At 41.4% G+C, this 27232-nt stretch overlaps 2 protein-coding genes across 2 annotated transcripts; one reads left to right on the forward strand and one right to left on the reverse strand.

Annotated features, from left to right (window-relative positions):
- Nucleotides 1-2024: 2024 nt before the first annotated feature.
- Nucleotides 2025-13121, reverse strand: LOC116357674 (high affinity immunoglobulin epsilon receptor subunit gamma). The gene is made up of 7 exons (XM_031805383.1): nt 12934-13121; nt 9236-9330; nt 8991-9035; nt 7448-7519; nt 7311-7346; nt 7082-7141; nt 2025-6751 (listed from the first exon to the last, which is right to left on the reverse strand). Exons 1-7 carry the CDS (start codon nt 12989-12991, stop codon nt 6653-6655), a joined length of 465 nt encoding a protein of 154 aa, XP_031661243.1. The 5' UTR covers nt 12992-13121; the 3' UTR covers nt 2025-6652.
- Nucleotides 13122-14958: 1837 nt separating this feature from the next.
- LOC109871432 (lysosome-associated membrane glycoprotein 1) lies at nt 14959-27039 on the forward strand. Its single transcript, XM_020462325.2, has 6 exons — nt 14959-17894; nt 23454-23656; nt 23748-23873; nt 24447-24513; nt 24806-24973; nt 25157-27039. The coding sequence occupies exons 1-6, from the start codon at nt 17840-17842 to the stop codon at nt 25294-25296; spliced, it is 759 nt and encodes a 252-aa protein (XP_020317914.1). The 5' UTR covers nt 14959-17839; the 3' UTR covers nt 25297-27039.
- Nucleotides 27040-27232: the final 193 nt, after the last annotated feature.

A 27232-nucleotide genomic window follows, 5' to 3' on the forward strand; every position in this document is an offset into this window, starting at 1 on the left:
GGAAACCAAAATCTCAAATTTGGACTCATCAGACCAAAGGACAGATTTCCACTGTTCTAATGTCCATTGCTCGTGTTTCTTGGCCCAAGCAAGTCTCTTCTTTGTATTGGTGTCCTTTAGTAGTGGTTTCTAATGCAGCAATTCGATTATGAAGGCATGATTCACACAGTCTCCTCTGAACAGTTGATGTTGAGATGTGTCTGTTACTTGAACTCTGTGAAGCATTTATTTGGGCTGCAATCTGAGGTGCAGTTAATTGCTGATTTCTGAGGCTGGTAACTGCTGTAATGAACTTTTCCTCTGCAGTAGAGGTAACTCTGGGTCTTCCTTTCCTGTGGCGGGGCGGTCCTCATGAGAGCCAGTTTCATCAAAGTGCTGTATGGTTTTTGCGACTGCACTTGATAAACTTTCAAAGTTCTTGAAATGTTCCGCATTGACTTACCTTCATGTCTTAAAGTAATGATGGGCTGTCGTTTCTCTTTGCTTATTTGAGCTGTTCTTGCCTTAATATGGACTTGGTCTTTTACCAAATAGGTGTATCTTCTGTATACCACCCCTACCTTGTCACACCACAACTGATAAGAGTAAGAAATTCCACAAATTAACTTTTAACAAGGAACACCTGTTAATTGAAATGCATTCCAGGTGACTACCTCATGATGCTGGTTGAGAGAATGCCAAGAGTGGCAAAGCTGTCATCAAGGCAAAGGGTGGCTACATTGAAGAATCTCAAATATAAAATATATTTAGATTTGTTTAACACTTTTTTTGGTTACTACATGATTCCCCATGTGTTATTTCATAGTTTTGATGTCTTCACTATTATTCTACAATGTAGAAAATAGTAGAAAATGAAGACAAACCCTGGAATGAGTAGGTGTGTCCAAAGCTTTGACTGGTACTGTATATCAATTTCTAATCGTGGTTATAAGGCTTTAAAACCGAGTAATAATAAATGGCCGATATAACGGTTATCGTTGCTTTAAGGAGCGGGGTTGACCATGTGTTCTCTCTCCGGTCTTCTGTCTGGTAACACTGAGTTTGTTTATATAAAAAATATATATTTTGCCTGCCACTATTTTGTAAACCGTAGTCTAGGTGTGGACCGTAGACACTGATATGAAATGACTGAAATGACAACGCTTAGAGCTGTAACTGGTTTGGGGGCAGGGGTTAGCTGTATGATCCATGGAGTTCTATGCCTGAGTGTTCTCTGACTGCTATGTCGGTTGGTGTCTATGGTTTTCATGCCAACTGGATGGAGTTGGTGTGAGGTAGATGGGGTCGTTGTCTGTTTTTGCTCTGATAGATTTTTTAATGCCGCTTTATCTACTTGTGCACAGTATCTGTACCAAAAAAAACTGGATTTATGAACTGTAGTCTGCCTGTTTTAGAGAAGTTAAACATTCTGTCCCAACATTCTGTCCTTTATTTCTGCAGTCTTTTGACTGGCTTACTTCAAGTTGTACCAAAAATATTTGTTGCTGTGTATTGTCAGTGTAGCTTAGCCTAGTCCAATATTTGAGTACAAGCTCTCCCTCTAGACAACAGGAGATACAAATGCAATATTTTGATGATCACTTTCCAAAGACAAACTTATTTTTTAATTTGACTAAGGCTCTCCCTGCTCAGCTTTAAAGTGGCAGCGCAAATATCCAAATAGAAAGGGATGGGAAGAAGGGAGATCAGGGGTATTGTCCCCCTGTATAAAGTTAATATATTTGAGTGGTGTTTAGGTTTGAATGGTAGTGGTTATATGATATCAGTGGGTGCTTGCCCTCAATAATCTTTCCTGTTTCTCTACGTTTCCCCCTATGATCATATGGCGGACTGTGTTGTGATCCTTTCTAGACTGGTGTATCTGCTTTGGCAGCAGTTTGGGCTGTAGTCAGGCATTCAGTAGTCGGGTAGGGGCTGTCCGTTGTAGTTTTTCTACCAATCTTTAGCCATGAAATAAAAAGCTTGAACCAAAGTTGTTTTCTCACTAGCTGCTGTGCCTGTGTGCTCGCGCAAGTTGCTGTTCACACGATCACTAACCTACACATTACTACTGACAAGTTTTCTTCTCTTATACCCACCTATTTGAATCCTTTTGGCAACCCCCGCCTCTAACCCACTTCTAAGGAACAAGGACCTGCACGTTTTCTTCTTCTAGCTTTCTAACCACATCCTGTTAGCAGCTCTCAGGTCACGTGGTTGAAGCCCTCTCTCCTTCCTCTCATCGCCCAACTAACTTTACTATGGGGGCTCATCCCCTGTCAGCACCAGTAAAGATGTTAGCCCTGTGCCGCCCTTACCGAGCTGCCCCTTTCGTAAACAACAACCCCACACAACAATAGTGTTCTTCTATCGGCCCTAACGTAACCAGATGAATGACTGCCTAGTTTGAAAAAGCAGAGACATCTCTCTACGCTAATACATTTGTATGTGCTCCTTTTCTAATCGTGAATTACTTTGACGGAATACCTCAGCATCACTTAAACATTAGGTTCACTTTAAGAAATCTCACACCCGTAGAATATTGTAGAATGTACAAGTCAGTGGAGGCTGGTGGGGGGAGCTATAGGAGGATGGGTTCATTGTACTGTCTGGAATGGAATCAATGGAACGGTATCAAACATATAAATAATATGGAAACGGCGTGTTTGACTCCGTTCCATCGAATCCATTCCAGCCATTACAATGAGGCCGTCCTCCTATAGCTCCTCCCACCAGCCTCCACTGGTACAAGTACCGAATGGCTTTGCCATTTAAAAATAAACAAAAGAGTAATCGTTATCTAAAACTAGGACAAACTACTACTGCTATTTTCTAGTACTACTACTTATGGGGTATTTCCAGGTTTGAACAGGTTTGACATTATTTTGTGATCCTTGCCAAAGCAAAGTGAAAGCCTTTCTCTCTGCGGCTGGGTTGATGTCTCGATGCTGCTCACTTCACTGGTTTTCTGTCCTTGAGGTCATGGCAGGCCGAATGGGACTTGTAGTTGCTGTTTGTAGTCGTGAACCATTGGCCATCGGCAACATGGGAAGTTACTGAAATATTTATCTGAGGAACGACTAAAGGATTAGAGATAAATATATATATATACAACTTATGTAAGATATTCATATTTTATATTTGAACTAGTATGTTATCAAGACTGAATGTAATGTTTTGTCATGCTTATACAAAAAAAAACTTTTAAAAAAAACGTTTTTATTAATGTCAAGACCAAAAACTTTGACCGCACCCCCTTGGTGCGTGATTTGCGGACACCTGTGCCCATTACATGTGTGGGTGTGGTCTCTTGAGTGAGAGAGGCTTGCTGTGGTGCTTCAATCGGACAGTCCCTGCTTGTGCAGTTGCTAGGGGAACAAACAGACTGATGCGCCTGATCTTAATCTTACATTTTTTTTGTCTGGTTGTTTGGTTTACTATGGATTTGATTTGATGTGCTGTTTTTAACAATCATTTGAATGTTTTTTTTTATTACTTATGCCTTTAATTGTTTTGTATAGCATGAGAGGGCAAGATCACTGTCTTTCTAGGTTTGACAAAAGATTAACATTGACATTTATGCCTTATTGTTATTTAGAAGACAAGCATTGTAGCATATTGTTGTTTGTGCGACAGTGTATGAGAGTAATCTAGTGAGAGAGGCTACCTCCTCACTAGCTTTTGTGTTTAGCTAGCTCACTCAGTGCATAGGTCTTTGCTGAAAATCTACAGTGTATTTTAGGCATCATTTGGGAGAGTGCTGTTCTGTCGTGGTTATGTTGCAACCTATGATTTTAGGGGTGACTCATACAGGTCGGAATACCTATAGAAAAGCTTTACTAATAACTGAACTCCAGCAGAGGTGTGTGTGTGTGTGTGTGTGTGTGTGTGTGCGCGCACGTGCGTGTGTGTGTGTGTGTGTGTGTGTGATTGAGAGAAGGGAGTGCTGACTGCAGACCATGATGGTGCGTTTTCAGTTTACAGAGAAAGATGAGATTATGATAAAATCATTCAAGGGAAGAAGGGGATGATAATATTGAATAGGTGTTTCCTCTGAGTATAAGACTTGTGAAGTTGTGTATCTCTCTCTGGTTCTCTCTCTAGAAGTGGATCTGTGTTGATGCATGTGGTCTACCCCCCTGTGTGGTGGGTGTAAAGGGAAAGTGCAGAACGGCACCAGTAAGTCTGGGGTAACTAGCTGGGTTAAGGGAGCTGTTGTATACCTCATTTTTAACTCAAGACTAAGTGAAACCTGCTTTAATCTACTTTAGAAATAAAAACATGTAAAGCTGAATATTATAAAAAAACATAAACATAAACATCAAGGTCCTGTCAGAGAAGCCTACAGATGTCCGTTTTTAGTGTCCAGTGTCAGTTGCAGCCACCGGGGGGAGACACGCACCAGTACCAGAATGTCTGCTTATTTTTTTATCATATTTTTTTACAAGAGCATAACCATCGGTCTCCCTAAACACACTGGCCTCTCAGACCTCAACCTCCAATTGTCTCATAAGGCTGAAAGTATTATCCACATTTTTCTTTGGTTTTACCTCTGAAATATTTACCACTAGTATGTACTTGATTTACCCCTCCATTCTGTTTTCTATGATTTGACAATCCTGCCCTATTTTATTCTAATTTAGATTCTGAATGTAGATGTTGGTGTGTGTGTGTCTGTTCACCTGGTGTGCTCTCTTTCTTTCCTGTGGGAACATTAACCAAAGACTTCTAAGTGATTGTATATGGACTACACCATCTCTCACCCCTCTCTGCCTCACTATCCCATGATACACACATTCAGCTGTGCACACCTGTAAAGTCAATACACCTATATGGCAGAGCTGTGTGTGCACCGTGGACACAACTGGTACCTGTAGCAGTGCCTGTGGATGGGGATAGGTTGAGTGTGGAGGGGCAAAGTGGGCTTCTCTGATGGACAGGTCAATTAACCAATCCCGTGGTGGCTGGGTGATGTTTGTTAATACACACTGAGGGTTGATCCTGTGCACACTGTTTATGCTCAGGACTCACTGTCTCTATCTGTCTGTCTGAAGAACTGTTGCTAGGACACACATGTTCAAAGACTGTCACGAAAATACACTGTTTCTGCCTCTTGGGTACAGTCAGTGCATTGTAGTTGCCAGGACACATTGTCTCTAAGATACACATTCTCTGGTTCTAGGGTACTGTTTCTGTCTCTCTGTCTCATCACCGTTTTCTTTCTTACATTCCCTCCCTCATTTCTTATTATGTTTCTCGATTCTCTCTGTTCAGCTTTGACACTATGCATCATGGTCCTTCACTCTGCATGGCCTGTGTCCGATTGGCTAAACTCTTTGGCCAATGGGGTCCCAGGGAAGCTTTGTTTGATGCTTTATTCCAAGTGGGGAGTTGTAGGATCTCACAAGCATTATCCCAATGCAAAAATATCCAAATATTTAATGTTTTACAAACGCAGATACCAAAGATAACTCTCTGTCCTGTCACTCGCTCTCTCTCCCTTCCTCTCACCCTGCAGCTTGTGTATTAAGAGACAACCCCAGCACTGGCTTTAGTTCTAGCCTCAGTAATTCCAAAGCATAGATGTATATTTTGGTATATTTCTGAGAAACCTAAATGAAAAACTTCTCGTTTGTTTGGTGTATCGCTCTTTTTCTGTCACAGCATGGAACTAATTGCAGAACTGTCTTACACTTGGTAGGTTAAAGATATAGTATTTTTGTATGTTTTGGGTGTGTCAAATTATGTGTGTGATCATATCAGTCAACACGGCCCAAGTGACCATGGTTTAAAAAAATATATAAAAAACTAAATAAGGTAAACCTGTACATATTACTACTGTTTGTGGATTTTTGAGAAATGCATTCTGTAAAATAAGTTTGGGCTAAACTAAAGGAATGTGTCCACTGTATCGTCCCAGACTGTAGTCTTTCCTCTGAATAATCTCCGTCTTGTCACTCTAGAACTCTGGGAGCCACGCTGTCGTTGTGACGCGCGGTTCTACCGTTCCAGTTTGGACTAGAACACTGCTCACTATGGACACATGCCTCCGATCCGACTACGAAACGCCCCCCTCCAGACATGGCGGGTGGTGGCATATAGAACTCAAAGATTGTGTAGAACATTTTAAAGTATGTGAATCAGGACACATGGTAGATTTGATGCATTTGTCTGCTGTATTTTATTTGTTTATATATATATATATATATAAACAATATTTTACTGTAACTGTACAGTTCTCTTTAGTTGTAAACATCATTAAACCATTTTCCAAGTGTTTTAACATTGGAACGTGTACTGTGTCTTTTATCATGTTGAAAATATCAACATTACCACATACAGCCATAAAGGGCACAGAAAGCAGTCGATAAACTTAACAAATGACATGATAATACACATAGATAAGACATGCACACGTTTCTGCTGATTTGTAACATGCAATAACAGAGCAGGGAGTTGAGCTCAGGAGTAGAACACTGCTATAGCTAGAAAGCAGATAACCTTCTATGCTGTTATCTTCAGAGATATAAGCTGACTGGGGGATCAGTGCAGGGGAGATCTGCCAATGGAGTAAACAGCTGCCTCTGTGCCGAGGGCTGACTGGGATCAGTGCAGGGGAGATCTGCCAATGGAGTAAACAGCTGCCTCCGTGCCGAGGGCTGACTGGGTCAGATCAGTTTGGAGGTGGTGGCAGGGCGGAGGGCTGGGTCTGAGTCTGGGTGTTTGCACTGAGAGGCGGGGGGACCTTGGCTTTCTTGTCCTTCTTGCGAGTCTGTGAGAAGAGAGAACCCACAGGAAGAATGTGTAGGTTAATAGCCTTCAGGAGCTTTTCTACAGATTAAGTTGGACAACAACATTTCACTTGTGTTGCCCTAGTTTTGTCATGTAAGTTTGATAGCAGTTTTATGACACGCTGATGACTATCCACAGTATAGGGTATGGATGGCAGAGTAGAGATTTCATCTTTCCATCTCTCAAATGTACATAACCTATAGATTTTCAATGTTCCATGTCACAATACCAGTAAATGCAGATATGTCGTTCACATGACTCAGCACAGGGGGCTGAGTCATGTGTTTTGTTCACTACATGTGACTCTTACCCTCCCCTTGGACTCGATCACCTGGTAGGCCTCACTCCCATCATCTTTTATCTGGAGAGCCTAGAAAACAAAACAAGTTTTATGGTATTGGTCAATGAATGAATAAAGCGCCCCTGGAATGGAAGGCTTGCAGAAGTGGATGAACCTGCATTTAGGATCACAGTGCTCTGCAACATCTCAGAATTGGAACACGGTTATAAGCCTGTGGTATATAAGGAGTAGTCCTTACCTGGTATGTGTCGCTACTAGCTTCCTGTCTGCGCTTCTAAGAGGGACAACCACAAACATGAACGCATTAAAAAGACTGTGCTCAGAATTATAACACGGCCTCTCTCACACGCTAGTCATAATAGCCCTCTCACTCACCCGTCTAGTAGCTGCAGTCTGGTCAGTCCTTAGATCCTCATAGTCGTCAGCAATAGTACCCGTCAGGAGTTCCTTTACAAAAACATACAGTACCAGTCAAACTTTGGACATACCTACTCGTTCAAGGGTTTCATTTATTTTCTACATTGCAGAAACATAGTGAAGACATCAAAACTATGAAATAACACATATGGAATCATGTAGTAACCAAAAAAGTGTCAAACAAATCAAAATATATTTTATATTTGAGATTCTTCAAAGTAGCCACCCTTTGCCTTGATGACAGCTTTGCACACTCTCATTTCAAGAACTTCGAAAGTTTCTTAAGTGCAGTCGCAAAAACCATCAAGCACTGATGAATCTGGCTCTCATGAGGACCACCACAGGAAAGGAAGACCCAGAGTTACCTCTGCTGCAGAGGATAAGTTCATTAGAGGTACCAGCCTCAGAAATTGCAGGCCAAATAAATGCTTCACAGAGTTCAAGTAACAGACACATCAACTGTTCAGAGGAGACTGTGTGAATCAGGCCTTCATGGTCGAATTGCTGCATTAGAAACCACTACTAAAGGACACCAATAATAAGAAGAGATTTGCTTGGGCCAAGAAACACGAGCAATGGACATTAGAATGGACATTAGAATGGTGGAAATCTGTCCTTTGGTCTGATGAGTCCAAATTTTTGATTTTTGGCTCCAACCACCGTGTCTTTGTGAAACGCAGAGTAGGCGAATAGATGATCTCTGCATGTGTGGTTCCCACCGTGAAACATGGAGGTGGTGTGGGGGTGCTTTGCTGGTGACACTGTCAGTGATTTATTTAGAATTCAAGGCACACTTAACCAGCATGGCTACAACAGCGATACGCCATCCCATCTGGTTTGTGCTTAGTGGACTATCATTGGTTTTTCAACAGGATAATGACCAAACACACCTCCAGGCTGTGTAAGAGCTATTTGACCAAGGAGGAGAGTGATGGGAGAGTGTTGCATCAGATGACCTGGCCTCCACAATCACCCGACCTCTACCCAATTGAGATGGTTTGGGATGAGTTGGGCCGCAGAGTGAAGGAAATCCAGTCAATAAGTGCTCAGCATATGTGGGAACTCCTTCAAGACTGTTGGAAAAGCATTCCAGGTGAAGCTGGTTGAGAGAATACTATGGAGAGAGTCTGCAAAGCTGTCATAAAGGCAAAGGGTGGCTACTTTGAAGAATCTAAAATATAAACTATATTTAGATTTGTTTAACACGTTTTTGGTTACTACATGATTCCATGTGTTATTTCATAGTTTTGATGTCTTCACTATTATTCTACAAAGTAGAAACAGTAAAAATAAAGAAAAACCCTTGAATGAGAAGGTGTCCAAACTTTTGACCGGTACTGTACATTCAGAATGTCAGTACCATGTCCTGTCCATGATGCCACTACACACACACACACACACACACACACACACACACACACACACACACACACACACACACACACACACACACACACACACACACACACACACACACACGGTATGGGAGATTGTAGCTCACTGCATATGTGGAGTCCTCCACAGGTGCAGTTACAGACTTGCCCCACTGTAGACAGAGAGAAGAGGGGAGGAGCAGAAACAAGGAGTGGATAACACTGTTCTACATCCATTTCTATGTATTCAATTGAACGATAACACGCCTCTGTAACATGTGCACTAACTCATCCTCACTGTATACACTTAAATAACTAGTACCTCATCATTGGTAGACAATGGAAGGCATTACCCACCTGTATTGTGACTCACCTTCACTTTGAAGAATAGAACGGTGGTGATGATGGAGTAGAGAATCAGGACTCCGTCCAGTATGTAGCAGATGACCGGTTCATTCAATGAAGCCTCTACAGGGCACACAGAAGATGAAGAGTCTTTAAAACACAGACAGGGCACACACACGAGCGCAGAGAAGGGGGAGGTATAATAATACAGTTGAAGTCGGAAGTTTACATACACCTCAGCCAAATACATTTAAACTCAGTTGTTCACAATTCCTGACATTTAATCCTAGTAAAAATTCCCTGTCTTAGGTCAGTTAGGATCACCACTTTATTTTAAGAATGTGAAATGTCAGAATAATAGTAGAGCGAATGATTTATTTCAGCTGTTATTAATTTCATCACATTCAAAGTGGGTCAGAAGTTAACATACACTCTATTAGTATTTGGTAGCATTGCCTTTAAATTGTTTAACTTGGGTCAAACGTTTTAGGGTAGCCTTCCACAAGCTTCCCACAATAAGTTGCGTGAATTTTGGCCCATTCCTCCTGACAGAGCTGGCGTAACTGAGGCAGGTTTGTAGGCCTCCTTGCTCGCACACTTTTTCAGTTCTGCCCACAAATTTTCTATAGGATTGAGGTCAGGGCTTTGTGAAGGTCACTCCAATACCTTGACTTTGTTGTCCTTAAGCCATTTTTACACAACTTTGGAAGTATGCTTGGGGTCATTGTCCATTTGGAAGACCCATTTGCAACCAAGCTTTAACTTCCTGACTGATGTCTTGAGATGTTGCTTCAATATATCCACATAATTGTCCTCCCTCATGACGCCATCTATTTTGTGAAGTGCACCAGTCCCTCCTGCAGCAAAGCACCCCCACAACATGATGCTGCCACCCCCGTGCTTCACGGTTGGGATGGTGTTCTTCGGCTTGCAAGCATCCCCCTTTATCCTCCAAACATAACAATGGTCATTATGGCCAAACAGTTCTATTTTTGTTTCATCAGACCAGAGGACATTTCTCCAAAAAGTACGATCTTTGTCCCCATGTGCAGTTGCAAACCGTGTTCTGGCTTTTTTATGGCGGTTTTGGAGCAGTGGCTTCTTTCTTGATGAGCGGCCTTTCAGGTTTTGTCGATATAGGACATGTATACTGTGGATAGATACTTTTGTACCCGTTTCCTCCAGCATCTTCACAAGGTCCATTGCTGTTGTTCTGAGATTGATTTCCATTTTTCGCACCAAAGTACGTTAATCTCTAAGAGACAGAACACATCTCCTTCCTGAGAGGTATGACGGCTGCGTGGTCCCATGGTGTTTATACTTGCGTACTATTGTTTGTACAGATAAACGTGGTACCTTCAGGCGCTTGGAAATTGCTCCCAAGGATGAACCAGACTGGTGGTCTACAATTTTTTTTTTTTATGTCTTGGCTGATTTCTTTTGATTTTCCCATGATGTCAAGCAAAGAGGCACTGAGTTTGAAGGTGGACCTTGTAATACATCCACAGGTACACCTCCAATTGACTCAAATTGTGTCAATTCGCCTATAATAAGCTTCTAAAGCCATGACATCATTTTCTGGAATTTTCCAAGCTGTTAGGCACAGTCAACTTAGTGTATGTAAACTTCTGACCCACTGGAATTGTGATACAGTGAATTATAAGTGAAATAAGATGTCTGTAAACAATTGTTGGAAAAATGACTTGTCATGCACAAGGTAGATGTCCTAACCGACTTGCCAAAACTATAGTTTGGTAACAAAACATTTGTGGAGTGGTTGAAGAACGACTTTTAATGACTTCAACCTAAGTGTATGTAAACTTCCGACTATAAGCAAACCAGCCATTGTATTGAATAGATGGAATTAGATTATGATAGTACCAATGAATAAATGTGCTTATTTCATCAGGAATATTTGATGTGTATGACATTTTGGGGTGAAATTTGCATTAAAAAACAGAATAATTGCCCATAATTCTGCACCGTTGGATAGTTGTTCTTCCAATTTTGATCATCATGATTTAGTGACGGCAAAGAAAATGTTTTGATCAACTGGAATTTTTTAACTTTCTGTTTGTGTGCTTGGACTCAAGATACAGTATAAGTGTATGAGGTTGGGTTAATCTTTTGCAGGCAGTACTGTTCTTTTGATGGATGTATTTGCAATTTGCATGGTATAATATAGTTCTGATGAATGTATTTATGTTTTGAGAAGGCAACTACATTTTGAAAAGATATTTACTGTTTTGCAAAATGCCACAGAGTTGTGTGTCTTGTGGACCCTGTTTTTGAAAATCAACATTGTTACAAAAAAGAATGCTTGTACTCGATTGAGAAAAACTGTAAAAAGGTGACTGGATACTTAACTAGAAAGGAGAATGGGGTAGTACTGAGCACAGAGCTGTACCTATATTTACATAGGTGGAATTTGGAGACATTTTACTACAGTACACTAATGTAAGAGAAAGTTTGCATGTAATCGGAAATATAGATAACAGTCTCCCTGTCACTAAAAAGGGGGAGCTCTATATCTCTCTCAATCTTTCTGTGGTTTGCCTCCACACTATATAGTTCAGTGGTTTCTAGAGAAGCTGTTGCTTGAGTAATTTCTAGCACTTATTAGTGTAAGAAAGGTGTGGGGGGAAATGCCTGAGACCATTTAGCTGGGGCCAGCTGGTGATCATCTACATTTCTACAAGATGTAGGATCTTAATCAGAGACAGTTTGCTACAGCAAGAAAATAATCCTGCAGCAACAGGAAATGTGAATTATTATGTGGGTTATAATAAATATACATTTTTTTAGGGGTTGATTAATTTTTCATTAGGGCAAATCAAGTCTGTTTAATTCCCACTTTTTTAAAACTCAAATACACTACAAGTTTGATTTTCCTTCTTTGCAGGGAAATTCTCAGCAACAAAATAGTGATCAATTAAGATCCTACATCTGTACAGGTGCACGCATACACACACACACACACAAACACACACACACACACATTGACCTGCACACGTGAATGTATGGTATGTTAGGATTACTTCATTGGAAAGATTCACTTTTTGGAGTTTTGATTTTGCATCAAGGACTTTATTTCAAATTCACTATTGAGTCACCCTCTTTATTCAGCAGCAACATTGTCTCGGAATAATCACTCTCTAGTTTTCAGTTATCAAACACCAACAGGTGCTACTCTTTCGCATATGTGTATGTCTGTGACTTTGCCATTCTGGTAATGCGGAAACGAACAAGGCCACGTCTAAGCTTTCATGTTCTTCACAGACTCTAAAAATAGATGCGTAGAAAGGTAGCCACTCAATCACAAACATGAACAGATAGGTAGGGTACAGAGCACTAAATCTCCTGGAGCCTGCCTCTCTCTCCTGACCAGGGGGAGGACACTCTCCGTACTCAGGATAGAGCACCTCTGGGTGGGTAAGGAGGTGAAGGCGGTGAGGGTGGGAGAGGAACGCCATCGAAGGGCTTTGGACAGAGCATATACACAGTAGCACAGGAAACGTACTATCTAGCCACACTAGAAAGCATTGAAGTCCATTTATAACCAAACAAACAACTTTAATGTACCATTTTCCTAACCTTAGCCCTCCCACATGAATTCAGAACCAACAGCTCATATACTTGCTGAACAGTTTTGATGGTATCGCCACTTCTGTGCAGTCTACCATGGCTATTTAGTGACTACCGTAATACATCTAGGTTGGCACTTACCTGCAGAAGAAAAAAACATCAGCATCAGCATGACACCTGTCCTCCATGTAATGGTCATCCTCTTTTCTCTATTTCTCTGCAAGGACACGGGTGATGATCACTCTCTTTTTGTCTTGGGCTGAATGATGGGCGCTAGCTCTAGAGGGCTCTCTTCATTTCTCTCTCTCTCTCTTTCTCTCTCTGATCACAGGAAGTGGCTGCACTGACACCAATGTATTTGCCCCCCCTCTCTCCTACATTCTCTCCATCTATCTAAGCTTCTTATTTCTACCTCCCTAAGCATATATACTTGTCTTTTTCTGTCTTAGTTTTCTCGCTGTCTCTTCCTCTCTCTAACCACCACTCTTTCTCTATTTTACGCCCTTATCCCTTTCTCTTAGCATTTGTTTTTCCGTAGTGCAAGTTCAGCTCCTCAGTATCTCCATTTGTAACAGATTTCAGGCTTTATCAACAGACAGCCTATGAATGTAAAAATCAACTTCATTTCCTAAAGGTACTGTGTGCTTCCTCCGGCTGTCAAATAAAGCAATAATAAACAAGAGGGTAAGCATTACTGTGATTATTGGCACGGCTGGATTGTTAAACCTGCAAGAGCCTAATTTCGGTTGCTGTTGTTACAGCCCACAGGGACACATCACAAAATCATGCAATCTACCCCACCATGGCAAGGTGCCAGCTCCAGTATTGTACACAGCGAGCAAGGATATCAAATTATCAAAACATTTCAAAGCTAAGGTACAGAATAACTTGATCTCTAATGGTGTACCATTGATATCAACAGGTGAGTTTTATTTTTTTGTGCTTATATAAACTCAGCAAAAAAAAGAAACGGACCCTTTTCAGGACCCTGTCTTTCAAAGATACTTCGTAAAAATCCAAATAACTTCACAGATCTTCATTGTAAAGGGTTTAAACACGGTTTCCCATGCTTGTTCAATGAACCATAAACAATTCATGAGCATGCACCTGTGGAACGGTCGTTAAGATACTAACAGCTTACAGACGGTAGGTCTGTTAGGTCCTCACCAGACATCACCGGCAACAACGTTGCCTATGGGCACGAACCCACCAGACCAGGCAGGACTGGCAAAAAGTGCTCTTCACTGACGAGTTGCGGTTTTGTCTCACCAGGGGTGATGGTCGGATTCGCATTTATCGTCGAGGGAATCAGTGTTACACCGAACCCGGTACTCTGGAGCGGGATCGATTTGGAGGTGAAGGGTCCGTCATGGTCTGGGGCGGTGTGTCACAGCATCATCGGATGGAGCTTGTTGTCATTGCAGGCAATCTCAACGCTGTGAGTTGCAGGGAAGACATCCTCCTCCCTCATGTGGTACCCTTCCTGCAGGCTCATCCTGACATGACCCTCCAGCATGACAATGCCATCAGCCATACTGTTTTGTGCGTGAGTTCCTGCAAGACAGGAATGTCAGTGTTCTGCCCTGGCCAGCGAAGAGCCTGGACCTCAATCCCAATGAGCACGTCTGGGACCTGTTGGATCGGAGGGTGAGCGCTAGGGCCATTCCCCCAGAAATGTCTGGGAATTTGCATGTGCCTTGGTGGAAGAGTGGGGTAACATCTCACAGCAAGAACTTGCAAATCTGGTGCAGTCCGTGAGGAGGAGATGCACTGCTGTACTTAATGCAGCTGGTGGCCACACCAGATACTGACTGTACATTTTTTATTTTGACCTCCCCTTTGTTCAGCGACACATTATTCCATTTCTGTTTGTCACATGTCTGTGGAACTTGTTCAGTTTATGTCTCAGTTGTTAAATCTTATGTTAATACAAATATTTACATATGTTAAGTTTGCTGCAAATTTACGCAGTTGGCAGTGAGAAGATGTTTCTTTTTTTGCTGAGTTTATGTTGAGTTTATGTTGTAGCTTAGACCCTAAATCTTCAGAAGTTGTAGTTGAGGACTTGGTGAACTGGATATTCTTTAGGGTTAGGTTTTACTTAGCACTGCATTCTCTTCCAGGTGCTGGTAAGGGCACAGATGACAGACCGGTAGGATTCCAGTTGAGGTTGTTTAATGACGCTGATTCACATAGAGCAGTAACGGCACAGAACAGTGTATTGCTTGACAATTGTGTTTTAACCAAGAGTGTGTATGGTTCTGAAAAGGGGGAAATTAAGTACAATAGTAAATGGCAGGTATAGACTTAATACAACCTCCAATTACATTACATATTGTAGCAATATTATTTATAGCTTATCTGCTGCACATGCCAATACAACCTAATGACATGGCTGTGACTTCACTAATGAATGATCAGAGGTGTGCAACTACAGTACACAATACTACTGAGCAGCACCATCATCCTTACACAACTGCATGAACTTGAATGTATTATGCATCCACAAGGCTCATTGCTAACAAAATACACACATAATCTATACAGTATACATCCATATAACCACTGGGCATAAGAGTAGACACTGAAATGCTAAATGTCTGAAATGAGATGACAGAAACAACAGGGTTAGAAAGTTTACAGTTACTAGCTCGCGGTAAAAACGCGATTTAGCATAACAAAGGAGTGCGTCCACAACACATAATTGTAAGAAATATGAAATCACATTTCTGAAGGACGCACACTGGCCTTGGCTAAAACAAAGAACACGAACTAAAGGTAATCACAGGAGATGGCTGGAATTTATCGCGACACCCAGCCTCATATAAATAAGAATTTGTTCTCAACTGACTTGCCTAGTTAAATAAAAAAATAAAAAATATATGCATATACTGTACCTTATACCATCTATTGCACCTTGACTATGCCGCTCGGCAGTCGCTCATCCATATGTACATTTTCGTATTCCATCCCTTTAGATATGTGTGTATTAGGATGGAGAATTGTTAGATTACTTGTTAATTGTTAGATTACTTGTTATTACTGCACTGTCGGAACCAGCAACACAAGCATTTCGCTACACTCGCATTAACATCTGCTAACCATGTGTACGTGACCAATAATATTTGATTTGACTTATCACGCCTTCTGTACTTTCTCTCCTTACTACCTTCTCCTCAGTTAGAGATCACCCAGCATGCTCTGCTCCCGGTGGGCGGGAGTCTCAATAGTCTTTCGTACTGAGGTGTTTGTTCTGTTTTCGCAGTCGGTTGAGACATATAATACTCTTGAATACAGACTGGGTGTCATGTTTTGGCTGATAAATGTAATAAAATGTGAATGTACATTTCAACTTTCAAATGATACCACAAAGATGGTTGGAGGTCCACACATCAGAGAATGTTGACTTGAGTGGGAATATCCATTGTTATACACTTAGCTGTCAATCTTTCATAGGTAACCTATTGAAATCATAGAAATATAGATAATATAATAGACCTTCCTATTCAAGTTGACTTTCCATGTTGGGTGGACCAGCAGCCATATTTCTGGTAGTACTAGACAGTTAAAAATTAAATTTACATGTGAATGGTGTAGCAGCTAAATTGCAGTGGTCTGAAGGGATAGGTTCATTCTATTCATATTTGTATTATTATTATTGAAATGACACCTAGCCTGTATTCGAGAGTATGCTGTGTCTCAACCGATGACTGGCATAACACAGACACATCAGATAGTGTAAAATAGTGTCTAAACTACAACATGTGAAACTTATAAAAATCGTAATTTATGCGTTTTTAGATAATTGACGTTAAAGGTTTAAAAAAAAAAGAACATTTTATATTTAAAAACTTTTCCCCCCAAGAAATCATAGAATAGTTTGACAACCCTGTTGATAGGCTTTCAAATGATATCCACCTCAACCATTTACCTTTTTCAGTAATTAAGACATGGCTTTACACAATTACTGTTGCTGTTTACGCAATCCAATAACAGTCCATTATAAATCGCAATCTGGGTCAGATGGGCATAATTTGAAAGGTTGTTCTATTGCCAACATGACTAGCTAAATTATAAAATACGATTTTACAATATTAGGCTTTCACAAGGAAATTCAGCGAATTTTGGAGAACATAGACTGGAATCATGAGTGCATAAAGATTCGACCTGGCCTTATTTAGAATCTAATTATTTCACTCATCCCTGTTTAAGACATTAGAGACTTGAAGAAGACCAGAACGGAGGTTGGAGGTTGCAGCTTGAGTGTCAATAGACCTAATTGAGGTGAAGAAGGGGGTAAATAGCAAGTGGATGACAAAGCATTTTGACATCCCTGTGTGAAATGCTCGCCCGGCATCATCTGACTATGGAAGATGGACCACAACTGGTCTGAATGATGAGCACAAATCCTCTTCAATATGAACATTTAATGAGTGAAGAGAGTGATGGTGTAGGTCTATTGGGACACATTTTTGGATGAGCTGGTTTCAAAACGAATATGCTCTTCTTTTTTTCCTTCTTTTCTTTTCAGAAAATAAACTATATGAAGAAAACGGTAGCATTGTTATTTACGAGGCAAACTACCGCGACCAAAATACAGAACACGTCACTTCCAACATTAAATCTCCATGGCAACATCGCAACCAACGTCACATCTGTAACTCCACAGCTGTCGAACGTCAACACGAATCACTACTCATGTCACGTGTTTATCCTGGGCGGTTCTTAAACTCTCCGTTACATGACCGTTGTCATTTCTTCTTGGTGCAGAGCATAAATCATCCGTGGTATGTGACGGTCCAAACACAACGATCATCAATTTAATTGGCACGAGGTAAAGCAAAAAGAGCAAAGTAATCAAAGGGAAAGGAAATATTTCCGAAGATTTGTTTCCAGAGGACTCTTGCTCGCGGTAGCAAAGAGAGAGCACGAACAGTGGGTTTGCGTTGTTTCTAGCAAAGCTAGCTCACAGACCGTCCTGCATTCCTGTCTCTGGGTCGTGTGCATGCTGTTGTGATTCGCATTGGCAAACAACCGAATAAAAAATATGAAACAACACAACCGCAAACAACCCTTGTTCCTGGCGTTCATCACGTTTTTAGGTGAGTATAGATGCTAGATGGGCACAATAAATACAATGAATCTAACGCGAATACACCAGAATTCGGTCCTCAACTATTTGAACCTCGTTTGCTGGTTTATGTAAACGTGTAAAGCTGGTTCTTCGTTTGCCCTTTGACTTGCATTGCCCTATGTTACAGGTCGATGCGGGTCCAGAATGAGTTGTTTGTCTTGCTTAGTGGCTGTCGTGCATGACGAAGTCAAGCGGTGCATGTGCGCTTTTGTGGCAATGGGCCCCTCACGTGATTCCAAAAGTGCTGTGACAGTGATAAAAAAAAAACTGGATTCATTATGACCTGTATCATTATTGATGTCACTGCACTCGGTTGTTTTGTTTATTACATTCTATGTTTGTTTCATGGCAAGTAACCGATTTAGTGCTTTGGGCAATAAGCTGGTAGTCATGTGCTGTAGAAGGCCATGCTATTAGATCGCAGTAACATGTGTACAGCCTGTCCTTTGTAATATTCTCTTTGTAGGACAAACTGGGCCTAAATGTAATCTAAATGGGTACAGGCAACTAAGATAATGTCAAGATATTGTGGCAATTGATTGTCTATTTGTCTGAGGTAATAAGTGAGACAGAAAATTTAAAATTATCGATACAGACGAAGCAATGATTTACCGGGGACATTTTACAGATCAATAATAACTATAAATTAGTTTTTATTCGGGAGTAGGTCAGCTTTAATATTGTAGCTTGTGGCTTCTATCAGTGTAATTGTCCATTTTCAATCCCCCCTATTTTTTTGTTAAGTGTAGGCAACATTTTTTTTATTTTTATTAAATATATTTTACTAATTTATTATTCTCCCTATCCCTACCACCCCTCCCCTAATTGGAGTAAACTAATGGCCAACAATACTTAGGCTTCTACTTCCAGCTGATACATACTGTATACATTTTACTGACAGTATATTTTCCACTATTTTATTCTTTTTTTTAGTTGCCCTCAACCCCTCCTATCTATATCTGAAAACCATCCAGCTTTGATTTCTAGTGGCCATATATTTTTCTGTTTCACAAAAGTTCTGAACCTTTCTATGCTCATAGTTTCTACATATTTTAAATTAAAGATGAACATTTTTGTTAAGAGTATTATTTCATTGATTGATTTATGGCTTTAAGTCAAACAGCAGAAATATTTGCAGCGTTAACTCCAGGTAAATGTTGCAATTCTTCAGCCATTCATGAATGTGCATCCATAAACAAGCTACATAAGGCCAGTACCAAAACAAGTGATCTAATGCAAGCTGTATGGTGCAGCGGTCTATTTTTGGTGCTTAAATTAAATGGGTATACTTTAATCACAAGTTTGTCAGTTTGATCATCAGTTTGTCTTTAATGCAGGGCCGACAGACAAGTTCCTTACCTTCTACCCCTTCCACTTGCCGCCTCCATTTTTGCGGTAATGCTGCAATTTTGGATAGAGCAGACATTTCCATATATTTCTGTTAACCGCATGTGACAACTCCACCAGTTCTATTTATTACAGAATTTAAAGATATCTTTTATTATATATTTTTTGTTTTATTATCAATTAGTTTGTGTTTAATAATATTTGTTTTCTTTTCTGGCGGATTATACTAAAATTGCAATCAGCTTGTTTTAAATATAGCAATATTTTTTGGGATTTAATTTAAGTAACCGAAAGTGAGATGTAAACAACAATGAAGGGAAAAAGGCCATTCTGGAACACGGGGTGAGCCATTCTTACAAATCTGCTAGAGAACCAGTTCAGATTTAAGTATAGCTTTTGTATGACTGAAGTCTTTAGTAAGTGGTCCAATATGCTTTAATATTTTCTGCCCTCCAAATCCATATTCATTACATAAATAGGCCTGTTCAATTTTCTGGCTTGGCGTTCCAAATAAAGTAGAATATCTTTTGCTCATATAATAAATAAATAAAATATTTAGGTGTAGGCAAAGCCATAAGTAAATAGTTCATCAGGGTGATGTTTTCCACAAATATACATTTACTAGAGGAGTGTGGAGTTTGAAATTAAATAAGTCTGCTAATATGGGCGATTGCCAACAGGACAATTGATAGCCACAACATTCAAAGTAGTTTTAAGGGCAATATAAAAATAATTACTGTTATTGTGATTGTCAATTTATCGTGATATGGATTTGTCTATATTGCCCACCTCTGTAAACTTAATTGTCAAGTTGCTGAATATGTTTGACATTTTAGCCTAAAGTTTCCTCCTCTATTCCTACAAAAGCGAGGTAGTGGTGACAGTGTTCACTAGTATTTTCCTCTGCACAGGGACATAGACGGACATTGGCCAAAGAGAATGTGAGCGACGACATCAACAATGATGTAGCCTTGGAAGCCACATTAAGCTAATAGTGATGAATGTGACCGTATTGTAGAATTATTATTATTATTTTTTCAAATGAACCAAGCAGAACAAATGCTTCTTCATTCCAATGGTTCTTAAAAAAACACTTGTGTGAGTCAAGGGTTTCACATTTTGGGGAATATTCAGAGGTGGAAACTTTCTGTGGGAATTAACTGGAATATATGCATATGAATATAATTTAAAATGTATGTTTTTTGTATAGGATATATTCTCCATATATGGAGACAATATCATGTGGAGACAGAAACATGAACCTTTTACCTTGTCATAAGTAAACCATTTCAAATGATTTAAATCCTTCCAATAGAAATAAAAAACATGTAGTTATGAATTGAATTTTAATTGAGTTGACTCTTCACATGATTTCTCTGAACAAAAGATAAGGAATATTGAATGATCCCCAATGATCCATCGCATCTCCCAAAAACATTTAACAAACATCTGTAAATGAAAATAAAGTTTGTTGTTTTCCTCAGGCTTCTCCCTGGACTTCCTCAATGTCCACCTCTTGAACATCAGACTCTGGGGTCTCATCTTCATTGTCACTTTCCAACCTCGAGGATGGATTGTTGTCATGCTCAAAAAGCCTCAAGTTTGCCCGGATGGCCACCAATTTTTCAACCCTTGTATTGGTCAGCCTGTTGCGTGCTTTGGTGTGTGTTCCCAAACAAGGACCAGTTGTGCTCTGAGGCGGCTGATGTTGGTGGGATTTGGAGGATGATGGAGGCAACAGGGGAAAGAGCCACAAAGTCCCTTCCACCAGGTGACTGATGAGATATGTTGGCATGACTGCCATATTGCATTTTCATCCCAAAGCCCTTGCTTGGAAGTGTACTTCGCCAGACTGTCGAGAACCTTGCCCTCATCCAGGCCAAAGTGGCGAGACACGGAAGTGTTGACACCACAGGCCTAGTTTCTCTGCACCAGAGAGGATGCTCTTGCTAGCATACTTGGGGTCCAACATGTACGCTGTGGCGTGTATGGGCTTCAGGCAGAAGTCTTCACGCTTTTTGATGTATTTCAGAACTGCAGTTTCCTCTGCTTGGAGCAACAGTGAAGTGGGCTGGGCAGTATGGATTTCTTTTACATCTGCAAGCAGAGTCTGAACATCATACAGGATGGCATTGTCGCCCTCAATCGCTGCAATGGCCACTGCTATAGGTTTCAGGCTGCTTACCACTCTCTCCCAAAATACATCATCCAGAAGGATCCTCTTGATGGGGCTGTCTATATATGGCCATTTCATGGAGACTCCTTCTCCTTCCCCACCCAAAAGGGGGGTTGCTGGGCAGCATCAATGTGGTGCTCGTATTCTTCTCACTCTGCTTGGTGAGGTAGATTGCTGGAATAACTTGACCCTTCACATACCTAACCATTTCCTTGGCTGTCTTGTAGATTGTATCCATTGTTTTCAGTGCCATGATGTCCTTTAGGAGCACCTTCAATGCAGGAGCAGCAGAGCCAATGCGAGAGATGTGACGGTAGGACTCCTCCAAGCAGCCTTCATGTTCGCAGCATTGTCTGTCACCAGTGCAAATACCTTCTGTGGTCCAAGGTCATTGACTGCCTGAAGCTCATCTGCAATGTAGAGACCAGTGTGTCTGTTGTCCCTTCTCTGTGCTCTTGTAGAATACTGGTTGAGGGGTGGCGATTATGTAGTTAATTATTCCTTGCCCAAGAACATTCGACCACCCATCAGAGATGTTTGCAATAAAGTTTGCTTTCTCTGATTTGCTTGACCTTCACTTGAACTCTGCATCCAGCAAATTACTAGATAAAGCATGTCTGATTGGAGGGGTGTATGGAGGGGTCTCTTCCAATACACATTGCCTGTGAGCATCGGGTGAACCAGTTGCATACACAGCTCGAGCAAGACCTTAATCAGCATTTCTCTGACTACGTTCCTCCATTGAGTCAACTTCTGATTCCAGGAGGACCACGAGCTGTTGCTATCGATAAGGTGTCTGATTCCTCATTTTCACCTTGAATAGAAGTAGAGGGACTGTTGTCAGAGGTTGCTTGTTGTGAGCATTGAGGAAACTTTATGCCCTTGGCCAGATGATTCTGCATCTTTGTTGCATTCTTCACATATGATTTGGCACAGTATTTGCAAATGTACACAGCGTTACCTTCTACATTAGCTGCAGTGAAATGTCTCCACACATCTGATCGTGCCCGTGTCATTTTCCTGTAAAGTTTAGTAAAAAAAAGTTTTAAAAAATCCATGTATAGATAAATGGTTAAGCAGTTAGATTATACAACTCCTTTGTAAGATACGTTTTAAAATGAAACATGTATGGAAAGAGGTGAATTAACACTCCTCGGGGGGCTCAAGCAAGCTAAAACCACATGGTAGCAAAAACTAGCTAGCAGAAATTGTTAACAAGTTAGAAATGATTGAAACACACTTTCCTGTAGGCTACTATTTACTAGTTAACAAAATCATGCATGTCATAAAATATATATTCACCCCACCCAGTATTGTAATCAAAACTTACCAGAAGGCATATAGTCCTTGGCTCAGACGGTGTAGTAGTATGGGCTCAATAGCATCTCATTAGTGTGCAAGATCTGGAGAATCAGCTGATGGAAGAATGCATGCAGAGGGTTGCAATTGCATTGAATTGGGGATAGTGTTACTAAAATATGCCACAAGAACTAGAATCCCTGTTAAGCCAACTTTAAAAAAATACAAAATGTAAGCAAAATTCCCAGGCTTAACTTCAATGGAAATTTACTGTAAAGTTTCCGACCCTTTGCAACCCTAAAGCGCTTGGGATTTGTGACTGCAAAATAAATGGAACCAGAGTTTTGTTACCACCCAGTTTTAAGCCAACCCATTAAAGGAATTAGCCACAATATTACCCCAAAGTTACTGACCTACTCAATGGGTGCATCTCGAGTGTCTCACTTCATCTCCTCATATCTGATAACGCATGATAGGTGAAAGCAACATTATGGCGTTGAATGCCTCCAGAGGTTGCTTGTCTAGTTCTTTCACATCTATACAGATAGAGAACACTCAAGACTATTGAGATGTACCCTGTGAGACCTAACCACCAGCTAGCTGAGGATCGGACCGAGCTGTATCTTTTTTTTCTATCCATGCATGTACTCTGATTGTAGACTGGCATTGGCTGTTTGACTTTATTGACTTATTGTTACATTACAGCGGTCACGTTGCATCAGAGCTTTGCTGCCACTGACGTCCCGCCCACTGCTGCTGCCCCTCAAACCACGGCTCCACCTCCTGCGCCCCCAGCCCGGCCTGAGAGGGGCAACTACACTGTAACCAATGGCAATGGGACCGTCTGTCTGATGGCCCGCATGGGACTGCAGCTCAACATCCGCTTCAGCTCTGCCTCTCTCAATAATGTACACACGCGGACACAGACTTGCACATACTTGCAGCCCAGGCACTCTCTCGCACCCTCACACTAACTTGTGTCTTGTCCTGTGTGTGCAGACTGTGCAAGACGTGTTGAACCTCCAGCCCAACGTGACTAAGAGCTCAGGGTCATGTGACTCGGACAGTGCCACCCTGCTGCTGATGGCTGAGGAGAAAACCAACCTCACCTTTGTTTTCTCCCTGGTCAGAACGCTCTTTACCTTTTTTTTATTTTTTAGCTTCTCTTTACTTTGTTTTTCTCATCTTTGGCTGTACCATTCACCTCTTACCAGACACACTCACTAACACGTGAACACACAGAGCGAGGCAGAGTAAACCCACAGAATAGATATGCCCTGGTGCCTGGTGTTACCAGCAGGAATGTCGTGTGTCAGCGGAATGGAGGTGATGGATGGCAGACAACTGATCTCTACATGACCTGTTTAACCTGCACACACACTTTAACATAGGAATACACACATACTGAAACAACACGCAAATATCAACACAGGAAAACATTTTCTGGGAGATGATTTGTTTACTCTCTCTCATATCAGTACATGCTTAAGTAAGGTAGTCTTCTGTATCAGTAGTACAAACCTTTCTGCACTAACACCTGACTGCCACAAGATGGAGCCTAATGAACAAGCAGAGAACAGGCACTCGTGATTTAGTTTGTTCCATCCTGGTTTAAATGGAGTGGGCGTGGCTCTGTAATCCTGTGTATGTGTTTGATGTACATACCGTGTCTCGTCATTGGTTCTCTTGTGTCTGCAGAATGCCACGTCCAGTAAGTACCACCTGAGTGGAGTGACTCTGTCTGCAGCCTGGCCGGACATGAGTGGTGAGTCTGGATCCATAGTTCACCAATCAATGGATCATCTCTGCAGCATTTAATTTAGTGAATAATACATGATCCATCTATCCTCTTATAACCTCCATCTGCAGTTTTTCCAGTGTTGAACCCTTCTCTAATCCTCCCTTTCCCACAATCCATCCCCACCTGGTCCTACTTTAACTTCTTGTCCTTATTCCCCCCCATCCTTTCCACATCCCTGTTTTCTTCCTCTTTTCCATTCTGCCTGTGTTCTCTTCCCTTTCTCACCCCACCTATAACCTCGCTGTTGTCTCTCCAGAGCCCTTCTCAGCCAGTAACAGTAGTCTGGACTACCTGCGTGGTACCCTGGGGCGTAGTTACATGTGTCGTGAGGAGCAGACTCTGGCTGTGGCTGTGAACTTCTCTCTCAACACCTTCCAGCTGCAGGTGCAGCCCTTCGGCCTAACCGGGGACCAGTTTGGAGCAGGTACTATACTGGGTGTTACTATGGGACTTATTTCAGGAAAGTGGTTATCCAAAGTTCTGAGATTGGAGTAATAGATGGTCACTAATTCAACTCCTGCTTTTTTTCTTTTCCACCTGTCTCTCACCTGCTCTTCTCTTTCCATTGGGGTCTCTCCTCTCTCAATCCCTCCCTCCATATATCCAGCGGAGGAGTGTCAGCTGGATGAGGATGACATGTTGATCCCCATCATCGTGGGCACTGCGCTGGCCAGCCTGGTCCTCATCGTTCTTGTGGCCTACCTTATCGGCAGGAAGAGGAGCCACGCCGGGTACCAGACTATCTGAGATTACTTCCTGTCAATTGACCCCCCCGATTGACTGAACCTCACTCCGACCCTCAACTGAACTTCCCCAACCCCATTCAGTTGGTCATACCGTAGAATCCTTGCTGCCACCTCCTCCCCTTTGTACTTACTTACTCCACGTTGGGTCTCCATGGGGTTGATTTGCACTTTCAGAACTGAACTGCTACTTTGTATGCTGACAGATTGTAATGACATAACGAAACATTCAACACAGTCACTCAACACTGCAGGAGGGGATGGTGTGGTGGCGTGCTCATAACCATATGCTGAATAATAATCCACACTCTGCGTAGCCTAAGGTATTTTTATCATGCTTCCGTTTTACTGGTGTCTGACATGGGAATTCTGAGGGATTGTTTGTTTACAAGCATTGCTGCTGCTGTTTTCAATGGCTTTTTCTGTTTTTGATGGTGGCCATTGTCAGTCACATAATAGTCACTGTTACCCTTGTGTGAAGGGAATATTATGACTGTAGCTGGCTGCTCCCCTCTCTCAACCAATGAAAGTGAACTTGTTGCATAATGTTTGCGACATCATTGAATATGGAGTTGATGGAAGTTGCCTCTAACCGCTGGTCCAGGGTCAGATATTTTTGTATCCTGTTTCTTAGGAGCTGAGTAATCTGACCTTAGATCTGTGGTTAGGGGCTTAGCTTGGGACTGGAGGTCAGCTGCAGATTGGGAATGGTAGTGTTTGTCAATCCATAGGGGCACATTTAGTTTACTTTGGGTTCCCCTCGGAATGGATTGAGGAACAAGGATGAAGGTAATTGGATGGTAAAGCAGTTGTCTGCAGAGAGAGGGACTCATTAATTTATGGTGATCAAAGTCCACAAACCACCCTATAACCCCTAAATAACTTGGAATCTCCACTTTGTCTGATTAGTACATTTGTTGGGCTAGAGGTTGTTTCTGGACCAGGCCTCAGATTTTTTTTTCAATGATTCTAAGAGGGAATGTGAAACTGAATTGACAGAACGAGCATCACACACTACACTAGAATGAAGGGACGTGGTGGGCGTGTGCTCTACTTAGACATTGGTATTACAGTGCACTGTACCATGGCTGTTATGAAACATGACTACCATGTTACTACCTAATTGATTGTGCCAATTCTTTCCCCGTAGCAATGACTTAAACCTGGTTTTATGACTACTGGTACTACCAATTAGTTACATTAAGACAGATTTTTGTTGGTACTTCCAGTGATTATATTAAGGCGATAAGTAAATTGACATGGTGCTCACAAAGGCCGAATACTAGTTTAAAATGTAATTGGACATTTAAGTGAATAGTTATGTTGTTTTCTCAAGTTAGGATTCAGGCTATTATAGTTAGAACAATTTAAGGGAGTTGGCGTTACTGTCCATAGTACAACACCATTTTAGAGAGGAATACTACATCTTAAATGCCCGTGCCAAATGGAATCTGTGCCTCCCCACTTGCAAGGATGGGATCTATGCCAATTATAGTTTCTCTCAATTATGTCTCAAATTACACCCTATTCCCCATGTAGTGCACATCTTCATTGGGGACATACCCTTTCTATCTACACAGCATGTGACCTTGTTAGGGACATTCCCTTTGTTGATTTGCCTGGCCTATTGAATGCTCATAGATGATGCATTGTTTGTAGTGAAACGGGGAAGTGAAAAGGATGTGAACTTTCACTCCACCCCTCATTTAGAAGTGTTAATATTCTTATGTAGTGATTCAGGGCTGGATTCAATCAGTATCAGAGGGAGATGTTCCCGAGTTTGGAGACTGCATTAACGTAAGCGCTACATGTCAACTCAATCAGCAATTACCTGAATTTTAACGCGGCTGTTCCGCGATACAGATTGGATCCGGCCCTTAAGGTTTAAGAGAATGTTTTAATTGTTTTCTAAAAGCGGAGCAAATAAAAGAGGTGAGGAA

The sequence above is a fragment of the Oncorhynchus kisutch genome, linkage group LG26 (assembly GCF_002021735.2).
Source record: "Oncorhynchus kisutch isolate 150728-3 linkage group LG26, Okis_V2, whole genome shotgun sequence".
Taxonomy (NCBI): Eukaryota; Metazoa; Chordata; class Actinopteri; order Salmoniformes; family Salmonidae; genus Oncorhynchus; species Oncorhynchus kisutch.

What these genes read in the sequence shown, in the direction of transcription:
- LOC109871432 (XM_020462325.2), top strand. Translation starts at nt 17,840, where the DNA reads ATGAAACAACACAACCGCAAACAACCCTTGTTCCTGGCGTTCATCACG. An exon ending in GGCGTTCATCACGTTTTTAG is followed by an intron (nt 17,895 to 23,453) that starts GTGAGTATAGAT and finishes GTTACATTACAG; the next exon opens with CGGTCACGTTGCATCAGAGC. An exon ending in AGCCTGGCCGGACATGAGTG is followed by an intron (nt 24,514 to 24,805) that starts GTGAGTCTGGAT and finishes TTGTCTCTCCAG; the next exon opens with AGCCCTTCTCAGCCAGTAAC.
- LOC116357674 (XM_031805383.1), bottom strand. Translation starts at nt 12,991, where the DNA reads ATGACCATTACATGGAGGACAGGTGTCATGCTGATGCTGATGTTTTTT. An exon ending in GATGTTTTTTTCTTCTGCAG is followed by an intron (nt 9,331 to 12,933) that starts GTAAGTGCCAAC and finishes TGTGCCCTGTAG; the next exon opens with AGGCTTCATTGAATGAACCG. An exon ending in TGGAGGACTCCACATATGCA is followed by an intron (nt 7,520 to 8,990) that starts GTGAGCTACAAT and finishes GTTTTTGTAAAG; the next exon opens with GAACTCCTGACGGGTACTAT.